This window comes from Strongylocentrotus purpuratus, unplaced genomic scaffold (assembly GCF_000002235.5).
Source record: "Strongylocentrotus purpuratus isolate Spur 01 unplaced genomic scaffold, Spur_5.0 spur5_scaffold_2, whole genome shotgun sequence".
NCBI lineage: Eukaryota > Metazoa > Echinodermata > Echinoidea > Camarodonta > Strongylocentrotidae > Strongylocentrotus > Strongylocentrotus purpuratus.
In genome coordinates this window covers 41,881,983-41,898,451 of record NW_022145605.1, presented here as the reverse complement: position 1 = coordinate 41,898,451, position 16,469 = coordinate 41,881,983, and the positions used below count along the sequence as shown (strand labels likewise).

Here is a 16,469-nt window from a genome sequence, read left to right as displayed (position 1 = left end):
AAAAATAGGGCAAAATAGGGAAGAATAGAGAAAATAAGGGGGGAATCAGGAAAATCAGGATAAAAAAGGGAAGAAAAAAAAAATCTGGTAAAAAAAAAAAAAAAAAAAAAAAAAAAAAAAAAAAAAAAACTTTTTTTTTTTTTTTTTTTTTTTTTTTAAATCGGGAAGAAAAAAAAATCGGGAAAAAATCGGGAAAAATCAAAAAAATCGGGAAACCGATTTAAATCGGGTTTTTATCAGGCCTGGTATATCAATTAATGTAGAATCATGATGTACTTACCTTGATGAAACTATCCAGGACACAGTCAATGAGATCTTCCACCTGACCTATGTTCCCCCAAACCTTAGCTTGAATGGATGGATACATCTGCTTCTCAGTGATGGTCATATGGATCAGCTTGTCTAGGACAACGGTTAGTTTGTATCTCTTAGACTCATCAGATCTCTTGCTGAATCTGTAGGATGAAAAGTGCAAAGGTCACGATAATCAACATGCTTCAAAGATAAATGACGAGGTATTACATTGCCTACTGATCCTCACAGCTGTATAATTCTAATCTCATAAATATTTCATGATACTCTCTACCAGGGATGAGATGGTGAGAAGTCCCCAAAAGGAGGAAGATTAAATGGGGGTCCAGGGTCCGCAGAAACTATAGCATATATTTACTAAAAGGACACGTTTTCCTTGCATTTGAATTCTAAAATTTGGGGAATATTTGTTACCCCGTCTTGCTTAAAGGTACTCTATAACATTGTTCAGATGAGAGAAAAATGCTGCTGGTAGTGAGGTCAATGCTAGATATACAATTAATGAAAATCTGAAAGTTTAATCCCCCCCCCCCTCGCCTTGAAATCTCGAAAGTAAGGCAGAGGAATCTCATCCCTGCTCTATGTAACAAATACCCCAGATCATATCAGAGGTCATCTTTCACATTTGTCTTTCCTTATATTAAATCAGCATGCCAATTATAAAAATACCTGCACATGTTAAAAACATATCCTCAAAATAGGAAGATATCTCGTACAATTTTCCATCTTGCAATGCTCTTCCTGGGGGACGTTTCACAAAACTTGTCATCAGTGACAAATGACAGTTTTTGTTATAAGCTACTGAAATCCTTGCTTCTGATTGATTATCAACAGATTTGTCACTGATTTTGTCATTTGTCATTGAAAAAAGGCTTTGTGAAATGCCTTAAAAAGCTAGCCTCCCTCGAATGAGACCATTTCTTGGCTCCTACAAATAAACTTCAACCAACAGAATAGAGCTTTACCTTGTAAGGTTAGGTAACCATGGCGTCATGTATTCCAGACACAGATGCTTCAGTTCTATGCTGATCTTACTGAATCCAGTGATGCACTCTTGCAAGAACTGCAACAAAGAGAATAACAATGTAATCATCGAGATCCATACATGTACGTACAGGAATACATAAAATAAGAAATAGGAACATGTCAGAGCTTTCTTTTAAAATCATTCGTCTTGTAAACAGTCATTCATCATTCTCTGAATAAAATGGACTCAAACATACTTTTAATATGATCCTGTAGTCGAGAACCCTTGAATATGACACTTAAACAATATGAATACCAACAACTGAAATTTCACTGTCATACTGCTAACAACTGCTTCAGAGCCTTATAACTGGTATGCTCTTGGCAGAGAAGACTACGAGAGAGACTTGCAGCATAACAAATATTCAACATTTCAAGGCATAATTTGTATTTGTTCCGCTTTTTGATATGTTGAAAAAGAAAGTTTAACAATATTATAAAGATGAAAAATATATTGTATGTCTATCTGGAATGGAAAGACATTTTGCTGTAAAGTGGCAGTTGCTACAAGTACAATTGTTGTTTGTGTAGAAAGATTATTTTGCATTTGTTCAAAAATGCAGATATATTTGATTTGTTTGTTTGAGTGAAGATTATTAATAACTAGATGGAATTTCGACTGCGCGCAGTCGAAAGTGATGCCTCCGTTATAGAGCAATTTTACAAACCGAAACGGAAGAAATATTTCAAATTCAAGTCTGGTTGTAATCCATTAACATGTTCTCAGAATATTGTGATTACAAGCTTTTTCTCATATACATGTATGACCCTTTGATCTTTGAACTCATGACCCCAAATGCAAAATAGATACATGTCTTGAGTTTGATGGTAATCCATCCATCGGTTCTAATGATAATGCAATCACAAGCTACTGTTGCATACAAAATGAGCCCTGTGACCTTTGACCTCATGTCCCCAAAATCTAATCAATTCATTGGCTCTGCAAGATACATACATGACCTAAGTTTGGCAGGAATCAATAAATCGGTTCTTGAGATAACACGATCACAAGCTATTTTTACATACATAATGAGCCCTGTGACCTTTGACCTTTGACCTCATGACCCCAAAATCTGATCAATTCATTGGCTCTACAAGTGACATACATGACCATAGTTTGGTAGGAATCCATCTGTCGGTTCTTGAGATAATGCGATCACAAGCTATTTTTGCATATATAATGAGCCCTGCGACCTTTGACCTTTGACTTTGTGACCCCAAAATCTAATCAGTTCATTGGCTCTGCAAGTTACATACATGACTAAAGTTTGGTACGAATCCATCAGTCAGTTCTTGAGATAACGCGATCACAAGCTATTTTTGCATACATAATGAGCCCTGTGACCTTTGACCTCATGACCCCAAAATCTAATCAGTTCATTGGCTCTGCAAGTTACATACATGACCAAAGTTTGGTACGGATCCATCAGTAGGTTCTTGAGATAACGCGATAACGAGAACGGGACGTACGTACGTACGTACGGACGGACGGACAACCCGAAAACATAATGCCTCCGGCTACTTCGTAACGGAGGCATAAAAAGCCTTTGGAGGGCTCAAAAATTGGAAAACAAGATGACAATTTGTATTTCTAAATGCAACATGTAATCTGGACGGAGTTTAGACCTACCTCTAGTGTGAGATGAGGTTCATTAGCAGCCAGTGTCTTACTGATAGACACAATGAAGATAGTGTTGTTTGCAGGGATGCATAGACCAGATGTCTCTAGCAGCTGACCTTCGATCTTGAGGTTAAAGGTCGCCGTCAGAGCACACAGCAGGTTGTAGGCAGCTGACCTCAGACAGGGGTCATTGCTACCGAGGTTCAGTAAGGCCTATAAGTAAACATGATGACAAAATATTAATAAGGTAATAAGGAAAAGAAATTACTTCTTTAAATAAGACTTCTCAGAAAGTATTTTGGCTCTTAACAACAAAATGCTTTTTCCCGAAATTCATTTTTTACACAATGCAAACAATACGACTTTGCTCATTTCCAAACTAAGATCATAATTAAAGTAAAATCCTTCTAAACTCCCTATGATTGATTACACTAAGCCCATGTCTATAAAGTTTAAATGACTACACATAAACACACGACTAAACAAAAATAAACATGACAACAAACGATCAAATTTGAGAACAGGGTATAACTAATCATAAAAGTCCATGTATAATTTATGAGGTTTTTCTGTTTTTAAGAAAGAAGTACTGTGTACATACCATATTGAGGAGGGTACCTGGAACATCCATGGGTTTGATCTTGGAATGTACGGCTACTGTCTCTTGCTGTAAGAATGACAAAATGTTATAAAAATGTTGGTCAGATACAAGAATCCACAACGGTGTCTTCAAATAATGTTTCTAAAGCGATAACATCATCCAAGCTATCACAATCTTGTTGCATGGGGATTTGTTTGTGTCTGGATAGTTTATATTTCATGTTAAACATTATCTGATTTGGAGAAAACGCACATTTTCAATAGCATCAAGCCAGAGTTCTTTCAGGATTAATGCTCCGTAGGGTAATATAAGGAATCATAGAGTACATTTGTGTAGCATCAATGAAGAGTGAACCTGTATACACAAATTACATGAATGAGTACTTTTAACATTTCACACTTGATGAATAAAAGATACCAATGGGATAATTCTACTTCATAACTAATGTTTGCTGAAAGGCATCTGTCTCTTTCAACGTATAATGATATCTTATATTGTACAGTAATAGATAATATATTATTTCATTCATTTGTTCTGCATGAAGTGAATTCTCGTCTTACTGGTTGTGATCTCTCCCATCTTGTTCTGATATGCTGGATAGCTTTAGCGACCTCTTCACACTCCTGATGCATGAAGGATAAGAGACGACCTTCTTGAAGCGTCACTGTGAACTGGTTCTCATCCACTAAAGCAACCTATCAATACATTGATTGAAAGAATAGAGTCCACAGGATAAGTTACATTCATTTGTCCATACAAATCAACAAGGGTACCTGACTCATCAATTAATTTCAACACTTTTCTTGTTTAAAGGTGAAGATGAGGTTTTGGAATCGTAGTATACAGATAACTATACAAAGGTCATGATGAAATTTACAATTGTAAAATCACATAGCACAAGTAGAATTTATCATGCTGCTTTTTCAACTCGCTTTTTACTGCAAAAAATCCATTAGCATTGTATAGTGCTTACCTCATCAATCTCTGAAGCTAGATATATGTCATTGAGTAAGACAGGCTGGACAAGGATCTTCGTCTTCTCCATACATGTCACATGGATTGCACTGGATCCAACCTGAAACAATAAATAGATTATCATTATAAATACAGTCAATTGTTTTCTGAGAGGCTAAAACAATTTTGAAAAAGACCTTCATGGCAAAGTGCATGTCATGCAGCCTCATCAAGTTGATTTGAATGCTTTTGAAAATAGTGTATCAATGATTCAGTAGCCCTGATCTGGCAAACAATATATTCTTAAACAGTAGGCTTGAAGATGCACCATGCATCCTGAAATGCATCCTGAGAAGGACTCTCGGTAATCTTTCTTGAGGGTGTGTAGTCCTGAAACGAACAGTTGGTGTAGTCTTGAAAAAGACTGTTGGTTATCTCTCTTAGCTTTTAGTTCTAAGGAGAACTATAGCGCTTGGAGAGGATGGGTGGCGGGAGTGGCTCGATGTTTCGAACAGGTTGACTATCCGTCTTGCATTCAAGTTTTACAACGACTACCAAAAGGATTAATATGAATCTCAATACTCATTTATTTCCTTTTTTCTATGTGATTTAACATTATTATTCCACTGCCAACTCACATAATGTATGTCATCAAACTGCACATCCACCTGTATGCTTGTATCATATGCTTGGAGGCAAATTTGCAAAGGATTAACATCCTTCTACCTCTCAACAGAAGGCATGTATAAACTGATCCATAATAAAGGGGATAATCATGCACTGCTAAAAAACAAAAAACAACTATGTCTTCTCCTTACCTTGATGGCAACTTTGATATCCTTGTGTGAGTCTGATAGTTTGAGAGCATTGTTGAATACTTTCAGATCTTCATCCAATCCTAGTGTAGCTTTGTGCAACCTCTGTTGATCAGGCTCTATGTATTCACCCAGCTTAGCTACTGACTCAATGAATATGATCCGTCGAGTACCCTACAAAAATACAATAATATGACAGTTTTCATAATGCATTGTATGAAATAATCTGTATAGTCAGTTACTGAAAAAAATCAGATTAAATATTATATTCAACTTCAGTATATCACAAAGATATTATAACACCAGTTGATTCTAAATCTTATGATTTTAACCAAAGGCAGGATGAGTGTGAACATATGTTTTCAGTGCTTTTATTGATAATAGGACTTATTGATAACTGTCTCAAACACATAATCATATGGATAAAATCATCTGATATTAAATGAAAAATATCTTGAATGCTTCCAGCTGAACTGAAGCCAGGGTAATAATGCTACTTCTTGAAGGCACCTTGAGCATCCCCTGGGATGGATATATAGACAAAACAAATGTAGCCAATTTCAATTTGTTGTTACCATGTAGAGGTGTCGTAGTCGAGTGGATCGAATGTCCTTTGGCAAGACATTGATCTACATTTGCCACACTCAACCCAGGTGATGTAAATGGGTACCTGGCAGGAATTAATTCATTGAAATGCTGGAGTGCTGTAATGGCAGCTAAGCTAAAGCCGGGGTAATAATAAATGCGCCCCGGAATAGAATTTCTAGATAGACGGCGCTATAGAAATGCCTATTATTATTATTATTATTATATAGTAAACACTTACCTTGAGGAGGACGAAGACCCTTTCATTTCTCTTGATGTATTCCTTGAGTCTTGAGTTACAGTTGTAGACATATACAGCAGACAGGTTCTGAGTGACATGCTCTGGGAAACGCACACCACGGGAGAGCACTTGAGGCTGGAGAGACGAGCATGATATGAATTATTAAACCTTTGCATGATACTAAAGTGACCCAAAAATTAATAAAATCTTGATGAGAAATATGGAATAACCCTGTTCTTTCAATACAATAACCTCCATATGAACACTAACACCAATCTTCATGCAGTTCTCATGGGCAGTCATTGTATGTCTTTAACGCATACCTAAAAAAGTCTAAAGCTTTTATTGTACCAACCATTACTCAATTGATTAATTTGTCTTTTTCAACAGGAGTCTTTCCCAATGATTGGAAGTATGCAAAGGTTTTTCCGTTATTCAAAAAAGGCGACATTAACAATATTGGTAATTTTCGTCCAATTTCCATCTTACCTGCAATAAGTAAACTCATTGAAAGGACTGTTCATCAGCAATTGTATGATTATTTAATAGAACATAATATCCTCAGTAAGACGCAGTTCGGGTTCCGGCCAGGTCATTCTACAGCCTCGGCTCTTGGGGCTTTAACAGACAGTTGGTTACACTGCATAGATAAAGGCCTCATTGTAGGGGCTCTTTTTATTGATTTAAGACGAGCTTTTGATACGGTTAATCCAGATATTTTGTTAAATAAGTTAAAGAAAATAGGTTTGAGTAAGTTATCATTAGCTTGGTTTGACTCGTATTTAAATAATAGAAAACAATATGTTGCTATAAATGATTCTAAATCAACTGATCGCTGTATTTCTGTTGGAGTTCCACAGGGATCTATTCTGGGCCCGCTCCTATTTTTGATTTATATAGATGATATGTCAGAAGTTTTGAAACATGGAAAAATTGTAATGTATGCCGACGACACGACACTATATGTAAGTGGACCCACCTTTTCGGATGTACAAATTAAATTGCAAAGTGATTTTAATGTTATATGTAGATGGATAAAATGTAATAAACTCTATTTGAATGTTGATAAAACCAAATTTATGATCATCGGAAGTAAACAAAGATTAAACCATTTTAAAAATGACAGTATTACATTAAAGTATGAAGATATATGTGTTGAACAATGTAAGATCTTTAAATGTCTAGGTATTATGATCGATGAAAACATATTATGGTCTGATCATGTAGATTATTTATGTAGAAAAGTGTTTGCCGGACTTGCCATGCTTAGAAGAGTTAAACCATATGTAGATGACATTTCATTGAAATTATTATACACATGTCTCATACAATCACAAAATGATTATTGTTGTGAAATTTGGGGAAACAGGTTTTTAAGTCATATAGATAAGATAACTAAACTACAAAAGAGGGCTGCAAGAATGATTTTAAACTGTAATATGTATACCCCATCAAAGGAATTATTTACTCGCATGAATTGGATACCATTTCAAGAGAGGGTTAAATATTTTAGATGTATATTTGTTTTTAAATGTCTTAACGATTTATCTTCAGACTTTCACAAAGATGTTTTTCAAGAAGTATCAACTCAACATAATTTTTACACACGGCAATGTACTCGTCATGACCTGATTATTGATAAATGTCATACTGAATACCTTAAGAATGCAATAAGTTATGATGGTGCTTCTCTATGGAATAAATTACCTTCTAATATTAAGCAGATAAGTAATGTAAAGACCTTCAAATTGGCACTTAAGAAATATTTTTTCCACCTTGCTGTTGAATCAGGATAGGTTTTGAGGAACACCTTTTTTAAATTATTTTTTACTGCTAGTCTGCCTCTATTTTTCTTTAAGCTCTCTCTCTCGCTTCTTTTACTTAATCCTTTACTCTCTTAGCAAGTGATCTATTTATAATAGCATTCATCATAATTGACACTGATTAATATGTTTGATATTGTATATTTATTTTCAATATGTAATACTGTTCTATTAATGTATTCATACCTAATTGTTTGTTTTATCTTTTTAATTGTATATACATGTTTTACAGGGCCTCATGGAAGACCAACTTTTTGTTGAATGAGCTACCCTGGTGAAATATAAATAAATAAATAATAAAAAAAACGCACATGTATGTTTTTAAAGTCCTCAATGAATTTTCTTCATATGAATGCCGGTTTTTAATCCCCACTTGCCAATCATTTAGTACGAACAATTATTTAAAAAAAAACTATAAAAAATGTATTAGTTTAGCATGGAATATGTGAACATGCTTTATTTTCATGATACTCTTTCTGAACCCATTGCATCCTGGAACGGAGTGGTCCCTTTGTTAAGTCTATGGGATTGGGATAATTTAGAAGTTAACAAGGTAAGATGCTTGAGCGCTGTAAATAGTAATGGCTGCCTTGGTAAAACCGCTTACTAATAATGGAGCACCAGGTGTGGCATCATGTCAGACATGAGCTCTATACAAGAACTTGATATTATGATCATTATGATTAATCTCAATCCATGACGTACCTTGAAGCGGTTGTCAGGACCAAAGTTGGTGCAATCCAGAACGACCTCAAATGGATTCTTATCAAACGGCTTGAGAGTGAGGAGGATATGATACATGAGCTGCTCAAAGTCTATCTCAGAACACCTGCATTGATGAGAAAAGAAAAACAATGCAGAATTGTCAGAAGTTAACCCTACGTTAACTGGGGGGGGGGGGGGGTCAATTTGACTCCCCCCTGTAGAAATTTTGCGACTTCTCCGAAACCGCGGCAGATATAAAATTTTCCTCTCATGACTTTTTACTTTCGAGTGTTACGCATCTTTTAAAACAATTTTTTTGAAAATCGGACCTACGGTGACAAGGTCGCGTGACCTTTTGTCTTTGCATGTCAGCCCGAAAATCGCTCATTTTCGTGATTTGTGTACAAAACATATGTAAAAGTCATTTTTCCTAAAAATAGATAAAACATTGGTTATTCAGTCTTGTTTAAAGTTTAGATGTTTGTTTTGGGGTCAAAATAGTTGAATTGTAGTTATAAATGAAATAAAACAACTAAAACAATAAAATACATAAGTTAAAAAAACAATGAAATACATAAGAAATTATAAAAACAAGAGATAACATAAGGAATAACCTGGCTCTTCCAATTTTTTGTGTTGTATTATTATTCCAAATGGTCTAATAAATATATGTAGTGAAAAAGAATACTTAAATATGAATAATCTATGATTTATGGGCCGAAATGTGAATTTTATGACCTTATTTGCATAAATTACCATAAATATGCAAATGAGTGAATTTTTCAAAAATTTGAAATTACCATAGTATTCTATACACTTCACTTGACATGCATGCAAATTTTCGCGGCGATCGGCGGTGAAACGGCCGAGATCTTAGGGGGGGGGGGGTCAAATTGACCCCCCCCCCCCAGTAAAAACCTGGTCTGAAATAGCCCAGTTAAAATAGGGTTAAGAGAATTCAACATGGTTTGAAATAAATATCCTACATATAAAGCAAATATACAACTTGCAAACTATTTTATTTGTGAGGGAGTGAGAGAAAGAGAGAGAGGGGGAGAGAGAGAGAGATAAAGTGAGAGAGACAGAGAGCAATAAACATGTACATGTATATGGAGGGCAAGAAAGACAGAGTGAGTGAGGGCATGAGAACAAGAGAAAGAGAGAGGGAGGGAAGAGAAAAGGTATACTTTGCTCAAATAATAAGATTGAGTACTGTAAACGCTGTTACTTTTGCGTTGAGCGACCCCCAGCCCGTTTATAACACGCATAAGAAGTCTTGCTTATATTTTTTGCGAGTTCTAAAATTTGCGCTTGCCGATTTAGCGCAAAATCCGCGAAAATAAATGTACTGCAAATATTTCTACTTTTACAGTACTCACTTGTATTTCCTTGCTACATAGTAGAAGACCGGATTGCCTGCTCTTGAGATGCCATCTTGATAGAAGATGTTGAGAGATTTAAGACGCTTGAAGTCTTCCTCGTTGAAGATGTTCCTTCTTGCCATCATCTCCTCAAAGCTGCTACTTGTCAGGTCCATGCTCCCAAAACTGATAATTAAACATATGACAGTTACAGTTTTGAGATGGAGTACATTGGTATAGATAAATGATTGGCTCAGATTGCTTCAGCTATTACAATTTATTATGAAGCCCTTCCTTCTTAAAATTTATAATATAAATCAGTGAGTACCTACAAGGTATTACATTGGATATGAAATAGAGTGGCTATGTAATGCTCTGTCTTCCACCACATCTTTATCAAATCTTTCTCTATTCCAGTGTAAGCTCTGAAAGTTTTTCATTTTGTCCTTTTCAACTCTACTTGTAACATCCATTGTTACAATGTTATCCTTCATGGGCCTGTTTCACAAAGCCTTTTTTCAATGACAAATGACGAAAATCAGTGACAAATCTGCCGATAACCAATCAAAAGGAAGGATTTCAGTAGCTTATAACAAAAACAGTCATTTGTCACTGATGACAAGTTTTGTGAAATGGGGCCCTGATGACAGACTTACTGTGAGTCAAGGACCAGTCTGGAATGTTCTGGAGGACCAATGTAAGCCAGGAGGGTGATCATCTTATCAAACGGTCTCCGTCCCACTGCTCGATGATCTCTGCATGTAACAATCAAAGGAAAATGAATATGGATTACAACATATATCAGGACCATCATTAAACACTTTCTCTCCAAACATTTGGTATGTCCAGGAGGATAAATATAAGTGTACGGCAAGAGAGCAATTATTTTATAAAAAAGTCTTTGTCCTGCTGCTTTATGATCTCTGCATAAAACAAGGAAATTATAATGATGTACAAAATATCAGGCACAACCACAAAACAATTTATCTGAAATCTAGTGTGTTCAGAAGGGTGAATACAAGTGTAAGCAAAGAGAGTAATCAGCTTATTAAAGGAATTAAAACAATTTCTTTCTTGATTTCGTTCTTTCATGTACGCAACTTAAAATGACTCAACATACTCTAATGAAATAAATACATCTGTAATTATTGACACAAAGATGTTCGAACGACATTTTGATAGTTAAGTTCTTGTTTAGAGATTAAAAGTCTTAAGAGTCTTAAGTGATTTCTCAAGGATTCTTACCTGCTACTGGAAAGGAATGCACCCATCTTCTCTTGATGATTCCATAGTAATCTATGAAGGGCAAGAACGTTGGCATCAGAGATGTAGGAAGGGGTGTTGCTTACATTCTCAATGGTGTGACAGTCAGAAGCTATGTCCTGAAAGAATCTGTAGGAGAACAAAATGATTAAACATGAAAACAAATAGTTGTTGATTTGTCCTGCTTGGGTACACTGTACAGAAATAATAGCCCACAAGATCGAAAATGTTGGTCTCATTACCCCTCAAGAGAGACCAAGGGTCACATTGAATAAGGTCCCTTTTCCCATCCTAGATCATGACAAATCAACATTAACAACATCAACAATGAAAACAGCAGCAGCAGCAGCAGCATCAGCGACAAACACCACTAGTTATTGCAGTAACTATATTTATTGCAGGCTTTGTCTATCTCATGGGCCTATTTACCTGCCCACATTAAACTATTTGTTACATTCTACATGTACTTCTCATAATTGTTGATGAACTCTGAATAACTAAAAGCATTGTTGCAGTGGATCACAGCTTACCTGATCGCCCTACCAGCGTTCTCACTGAGAAACTTGTTGAAGTGCATCATATGCTGTTCCTTGAACTGGACCTGGTTGGCAACATTCTGCATGATCTTAGAGACCAGCTTCAGACCTCTCTGGACCTTCAACGATGGCTTCATGTTTACAATCCCATGCTCATAGGGAGATACTGGGGAATGAACAATACAAACAAAAATATAAATCAAAACAAGTTATACAACATTCAAACAAAATGTATGAACTGTGTGAAGGTGTGACACATGGAGGATGTTTCACAAAACTTGTCATCAGTGACAAATGACAGTTCTTGTTATAAGCAAGTGAAATCCTTGCTTCTGATTGGTTATCAGCAGATTTGTCACTGATTGTTGTCATTTGTCATTGAAAGAAGGCTTTATGAAACATCCCCATGCTCTGATGACATTTGCTCAGTGAAATTCTGACATACATGTAATTCAAATTCTTGGACACTACACCTAACCCTAACCATTGCAATGTTTACCCTTACCTCATTGCTTCGATGAATCAAACCCTTGAGCAAACGTTGGATTATCAGATTTCAAGCAGAAAATACATCTTATCAAACACCTGCTTAACAAAAGATGAATCTGTTATTAAATAGATCATACTTATAAATCTTTATCTTCCTATACCCAGACAGGTACACACAAAGCAAACAGGGCAAGTTTCATAAAGCTGTGCGTAAGGTTGCGCATGACTTTACTAATGACTTGAATATGAAGAGCTTAATGGAATTCTCAAATCCTTTTAATTGCATAAGCAAAAGTTCAAATATGCAGATGTAGATTAACCTTATGAGTATTAACAAAACATTTTAATGCAAAGTGTATTTTGGGCTACAATTTAATTGAGATTATGGGAAATACAGTTCCACTGTGTGAAAATGTCAGGAAAGACTTTGGGCATCCCATTTGGCTCTTCATATTCAAATCAGTTGTTAAGTCATTCGTAACTTTATGCTCAGCTTTATGAAACAACCTCCAGGACAGGGTAACATACCAATGGCTGGATTGATGAACCTGAGGAATATTGCACTTCCCACAGCTCCCAAGGAGTTCATTGGAAACCTCTGAGCTACGACTTCATTCAGGCAATGGCATACACTACGCAGCTGTGGTGGAAACCTATTGAAGGATGATAACATGATCAGTCAAAATTACTGTTACACAGGTATGGACACAACTTGTAGTTTTCAATAATACTGTAAGGTAATCTTATAATGATCCGACAAGAATTTTAGAAATCGAAGCTACTACAGTCAAACCTGTCTATAGCTACCGCCCAAGGGAAACACAAGATGTGGTCTTTGTAGACAGGTGGTCACTAAAGCAGGTTTGATTGTAGAAACTCAATCATTTGAATGACTGAAATCAGAGATGTGTTAGAGGTTGCAGAATATATCTTCCCACTTGTTTATAGAAGTATAGAACAGTGATTCCTCAAATAAAAACAAAACAACATTATTCTGTTCTTGCATCATTATATCATATATCTCTATAGAAATGTTCTGCCAAAATGGTTATAGCTCTGCTGCCCTAAAAAGGCATCATGATAGTCAATGAATTTCTTCCTACCAGAAATCATTCAATTCATCTGGGTTAATCCTTTGAGTAAGTCAGACATTTTCATAAGGTTCTAATATTTCATATGATTGAGGCCTGATGCGAAGTAACTCACATAACAGTGTTAATACCTATCATGCTCTGAATAGATGCGTGTAACTTTTCATTGTTTTAATATTTCAAGTTTCCTCAACTCCACACTTACTGATCAACAGAATTTATAATGGCCTTGAAGAACTTCTTGGCCAGTTGCATGAGGCTCGCCTGGTACTCAGGAAGGTTCTCCTCTTCATGAGCTTCCATACGAGCGGTGTCGACCTCGTAGCGGACGTGACTGGTTGGACCGGTCATCATCTCCTGGACCAAGGGATGCAGTAGAAGCTTGAGGTAGTTCTGACCGTACATCTTGAAGCAAGCCGCCATGATTTTGGACGCTAGGCTGTTGCCTCGGAATAAGGTCTGCATGCAGTCTGCTAGCTCAACCTGCACGATGGTGGGTGAGTTATGTATCATTAAATGTGCTCAAAAGTAGGTTGGATTGTCAGAGGTATTATCAAGAAGTGGGATGAGAAATGTCTTCGTCTCATTTCACCGAGTAATTAGTTAAAAGAAAATATCAAAAGTGAAATAGTAATAGTATATATTTGTAAAGCGCTTAGAGACATTTGTATTAAGCTCTATATAAAAATTAAATATTATTATTATTATTAAATCCAAATGTCATATTCACTTCTTGATAATTCCTCTTCAAAACAAACACTACACAAGTATTCACATTTGCATGCAATCTAGGTATAACTGTTGCAATCTACTTGATTGTAGGCCTTACCCCCCCCCCCCCCCCCCCCCTCCAGCTATTATTATGCTCTACAACCTTAACAACGCACATATATACACAATACAATCACTATCAAATACAAGTACAGGTTCCCTTCAATCACTCAATGCTATTAATAACCTCCAGGAAACCTACCCTTCAGTCAAATTAGTTAGGTTTTGTCTTTTTTTTTGGTGGGTTTTGAAAGAGGTATTGGATGTAGGAAAATGAACATGTATATCAGAAACATGGAATTTGAGTTACATCAAATGTGTTGAGATTCATTAATGGCTACTAGGAGAAATCTAGAGGATAGCAGTCTCTATAAATGCCATATTCCTTGCTCAATTCTTATGCTATCATGAAACCCCCCTCCCCCTCTCCCCCTTCACCGTCCCCCTCCTCCCTAAGGGCTCCTCTAGTTACCCAACATTCATGCACATTGAACATGTAATACTCAACCTGAGTTAGTTCCATTCAACATCAAGTATATACCTTTACCTCTTTTGAGAACATATTCCAGAGAAGCTGGTAGAGCAAGTGTTTAGCATCAAACAGAGTCACATAAACCCTGGCTAGCTCATCCTATGAATAGATAAAGGTAGCTCTTTAACAAGTGTTTAGCATCAAACAGAGTCACATAAACCCTGGCTAGTTCATCCTATGAATAGATAAAGGTAGCTCTTTAACAAGTATTTAGCATCAAACAGAGTCACATAAACCCTGGCTAGCTCATCCTACAAATAGATAAAGGTAGCTCTTTAACATGGGATCTTAATACAGTGAAACTTGTCTAAAAAGACCTCCTAAGGGAGACAAGAAAAGTGGTCTCTAAAGGCAGGTGGTCTTTATGTACAGGTGCCTATAGTACATGTTTCAATGAGAAACCATTTTCAAGGGCAAAAAGAATGTGGCCTTTGTAGACAGGGGTCGCTAAAGCAGGTTCGACTGTAAACAGTTTGAAAACGGATTAGATAAACTCTCATCAACTGAGGACAGAAGAAAGTACGAATCTGATCATTAAGGATGATTTTCATCCCTATTTCTTCCAGCCACTGCCACATACCTGTCCGACATGTCAATAAATGTTAAAGGGAGAAGATCCAGTCCCTTTCTTCACCATGCAATCTTACCTTTCTCCAATACAAGTATACATCTAAACATTCCAAAATTGTGCGCTCGATAAAGTTCTTTAGTTTAATGTCATAGAGATGCTTTATTATTTAACTTTTTTTTTAAAGAAGCAGAAAGAAATAATACAATAAAGACTTACAAAATCATCTGAGCAGCATCAAACCATTTAAATGTGGGACTCTTCTTACAAGTACTGCTAGTTATCAATAAAAATCTGATATCTAAAGTGGGTTTTTTAAAACTAATTTTTGTGTGGGGAAGATAAAACATTACCATCTGTGATGAAGCAATGACATTAGCCAGGGCCATGGCGATGGGGAGTTCCCCCTTGTCACCCAGCATGGTCATGAGACCCACTAGCCTCTCAAACCGATCAGCTAGAACAGTCTCAGCTAGGGTATCAAACTCTGTCCCTTGCTGGAGTATCTTGGTCAGGACTTCGATGAATGCTGCCCTCGTCTGGACATCAGGGTGATAGCCCAGTTCTAAGGGAACATACAATGGAAAGAGGATGCAGTAGATATATGGAAAGCACATAACTTTTAATGTACAAGTACCGGTACACAGAAATTAATGTACAAATATATTGTATATTATGTTTGCGAGTGAGTTGCAGACAGGTAAAACAACTGCATATTTCATCACAGTAGTTTTTCAATCTCACAAATGAAACACATTGAATATTTGTAGTCACACAACATCCATCTCTCTCTCTAAGTGCCATATCTATTGACTTTGGCGATCATGCTGTTTCACAACCCTCGGTTCCTAGCCATCGCTATTACCACCACTCCCAGTTCTTTCACTCTTCTCTCTTCCAACAATTTCTGCAGACTGTCCATCCAAAGTATCCTCCTTCCAACATCCATAACCATCATGATCACTAAGTAAAGAAGACTTTAAAAACAAATTTTGAGGTGAACATTCTGAGTTTAAAAGCCTTTGCTCTCTATCTAAAGCACTGCAAGTCGTCATCATTCACAGAAGAATTGATAAACACAACAGATTAAAATCTACGCACAGATAGAAAAAAAGAACAAGAGAGAAAACAGCATTACAGGAAAATCGAGAAGACAGTAAATGTACATATTTCAA

General features: G+C 36.3%; 1 protein-coding gene across 5 annotated transcripts in view; it reads right to left on the bottom strand.

Annotated features, from left to right (window-relative positions):
- The window catches only part of LOC756734 (neurofibromin), a 70,357-nt gene that overhangs the window by 12,280 nt on the left and 41,608 nt on the right, over window positions 1-16,469 (bottom strand). For 3 of the 5 annotated variants that reach the window (XM_030992470.1, XM_030992474.1, XM_030992473.1), the window contains 17 exons: window positions 15,648-15,859; window positions 14,736-14,825; window positions 13,629-13,906; window positions 12,861-12,985; window positions 11,838-12,009; window positions 11,290-11,436; window positions 10,701-10,799; window positions 10,063-10,230; window positions 8,684-8,807; window positions 6,156-6,290; window positions 5,333-5,503; window positions 4,534-4,635; window positions 4,121-4,255; window positions 3,561-3,626; window positions 2,969-3,172; window positions 1,278-1,375; window positions 281-455 (listed from right to left, as the gene is read on the bottom strand). In XM_030992470.1, the coding sequence (XP_030848330.1) occupies window positions 281-455; window positions 1,278-1,375; window positions 2,969-3,172; window positions 3,561-3,626; window positions 4,121-4,255; window positions 4,534-4,635; window positions 5,333-5,503; window positions 6,156-6,290; window positions 8,684-8,807; window positions 10,063-10,230; window positions 10,701-10,799; window positions 11,290-11,436; window positions 11,838-12,009; window positions 12,861-12,985; window positions 13,629-13,906; window positions 14,736-14,825; window positions 15,648-15,859 (2,501 nt within the window). The remainder of the gene's footprint in view (window positions 1-280; window positions 456-1,277; window positions 1,376-2,968; window positions 3,173-3,560; window positions 3,627-4,120; window positions 4,256-4,533; window positions 4,636-5,332; window positions 5,504-6,155; window positions 6,291-8,683; window positions 8,808-10,062; window positions 10,231-10,700; window positions 10,800-11,289; window positions 11,437-11,837; window positions 12,010-12,860; window positions 12,986-13,628; window positions 13,907-14,735; window positions 14,826-15,647; window positions 15,860-16,469) is intronic. The other 2 variants (XM_030992471.1, XM_030992472.1) reach the window with 2 other exon arrangements.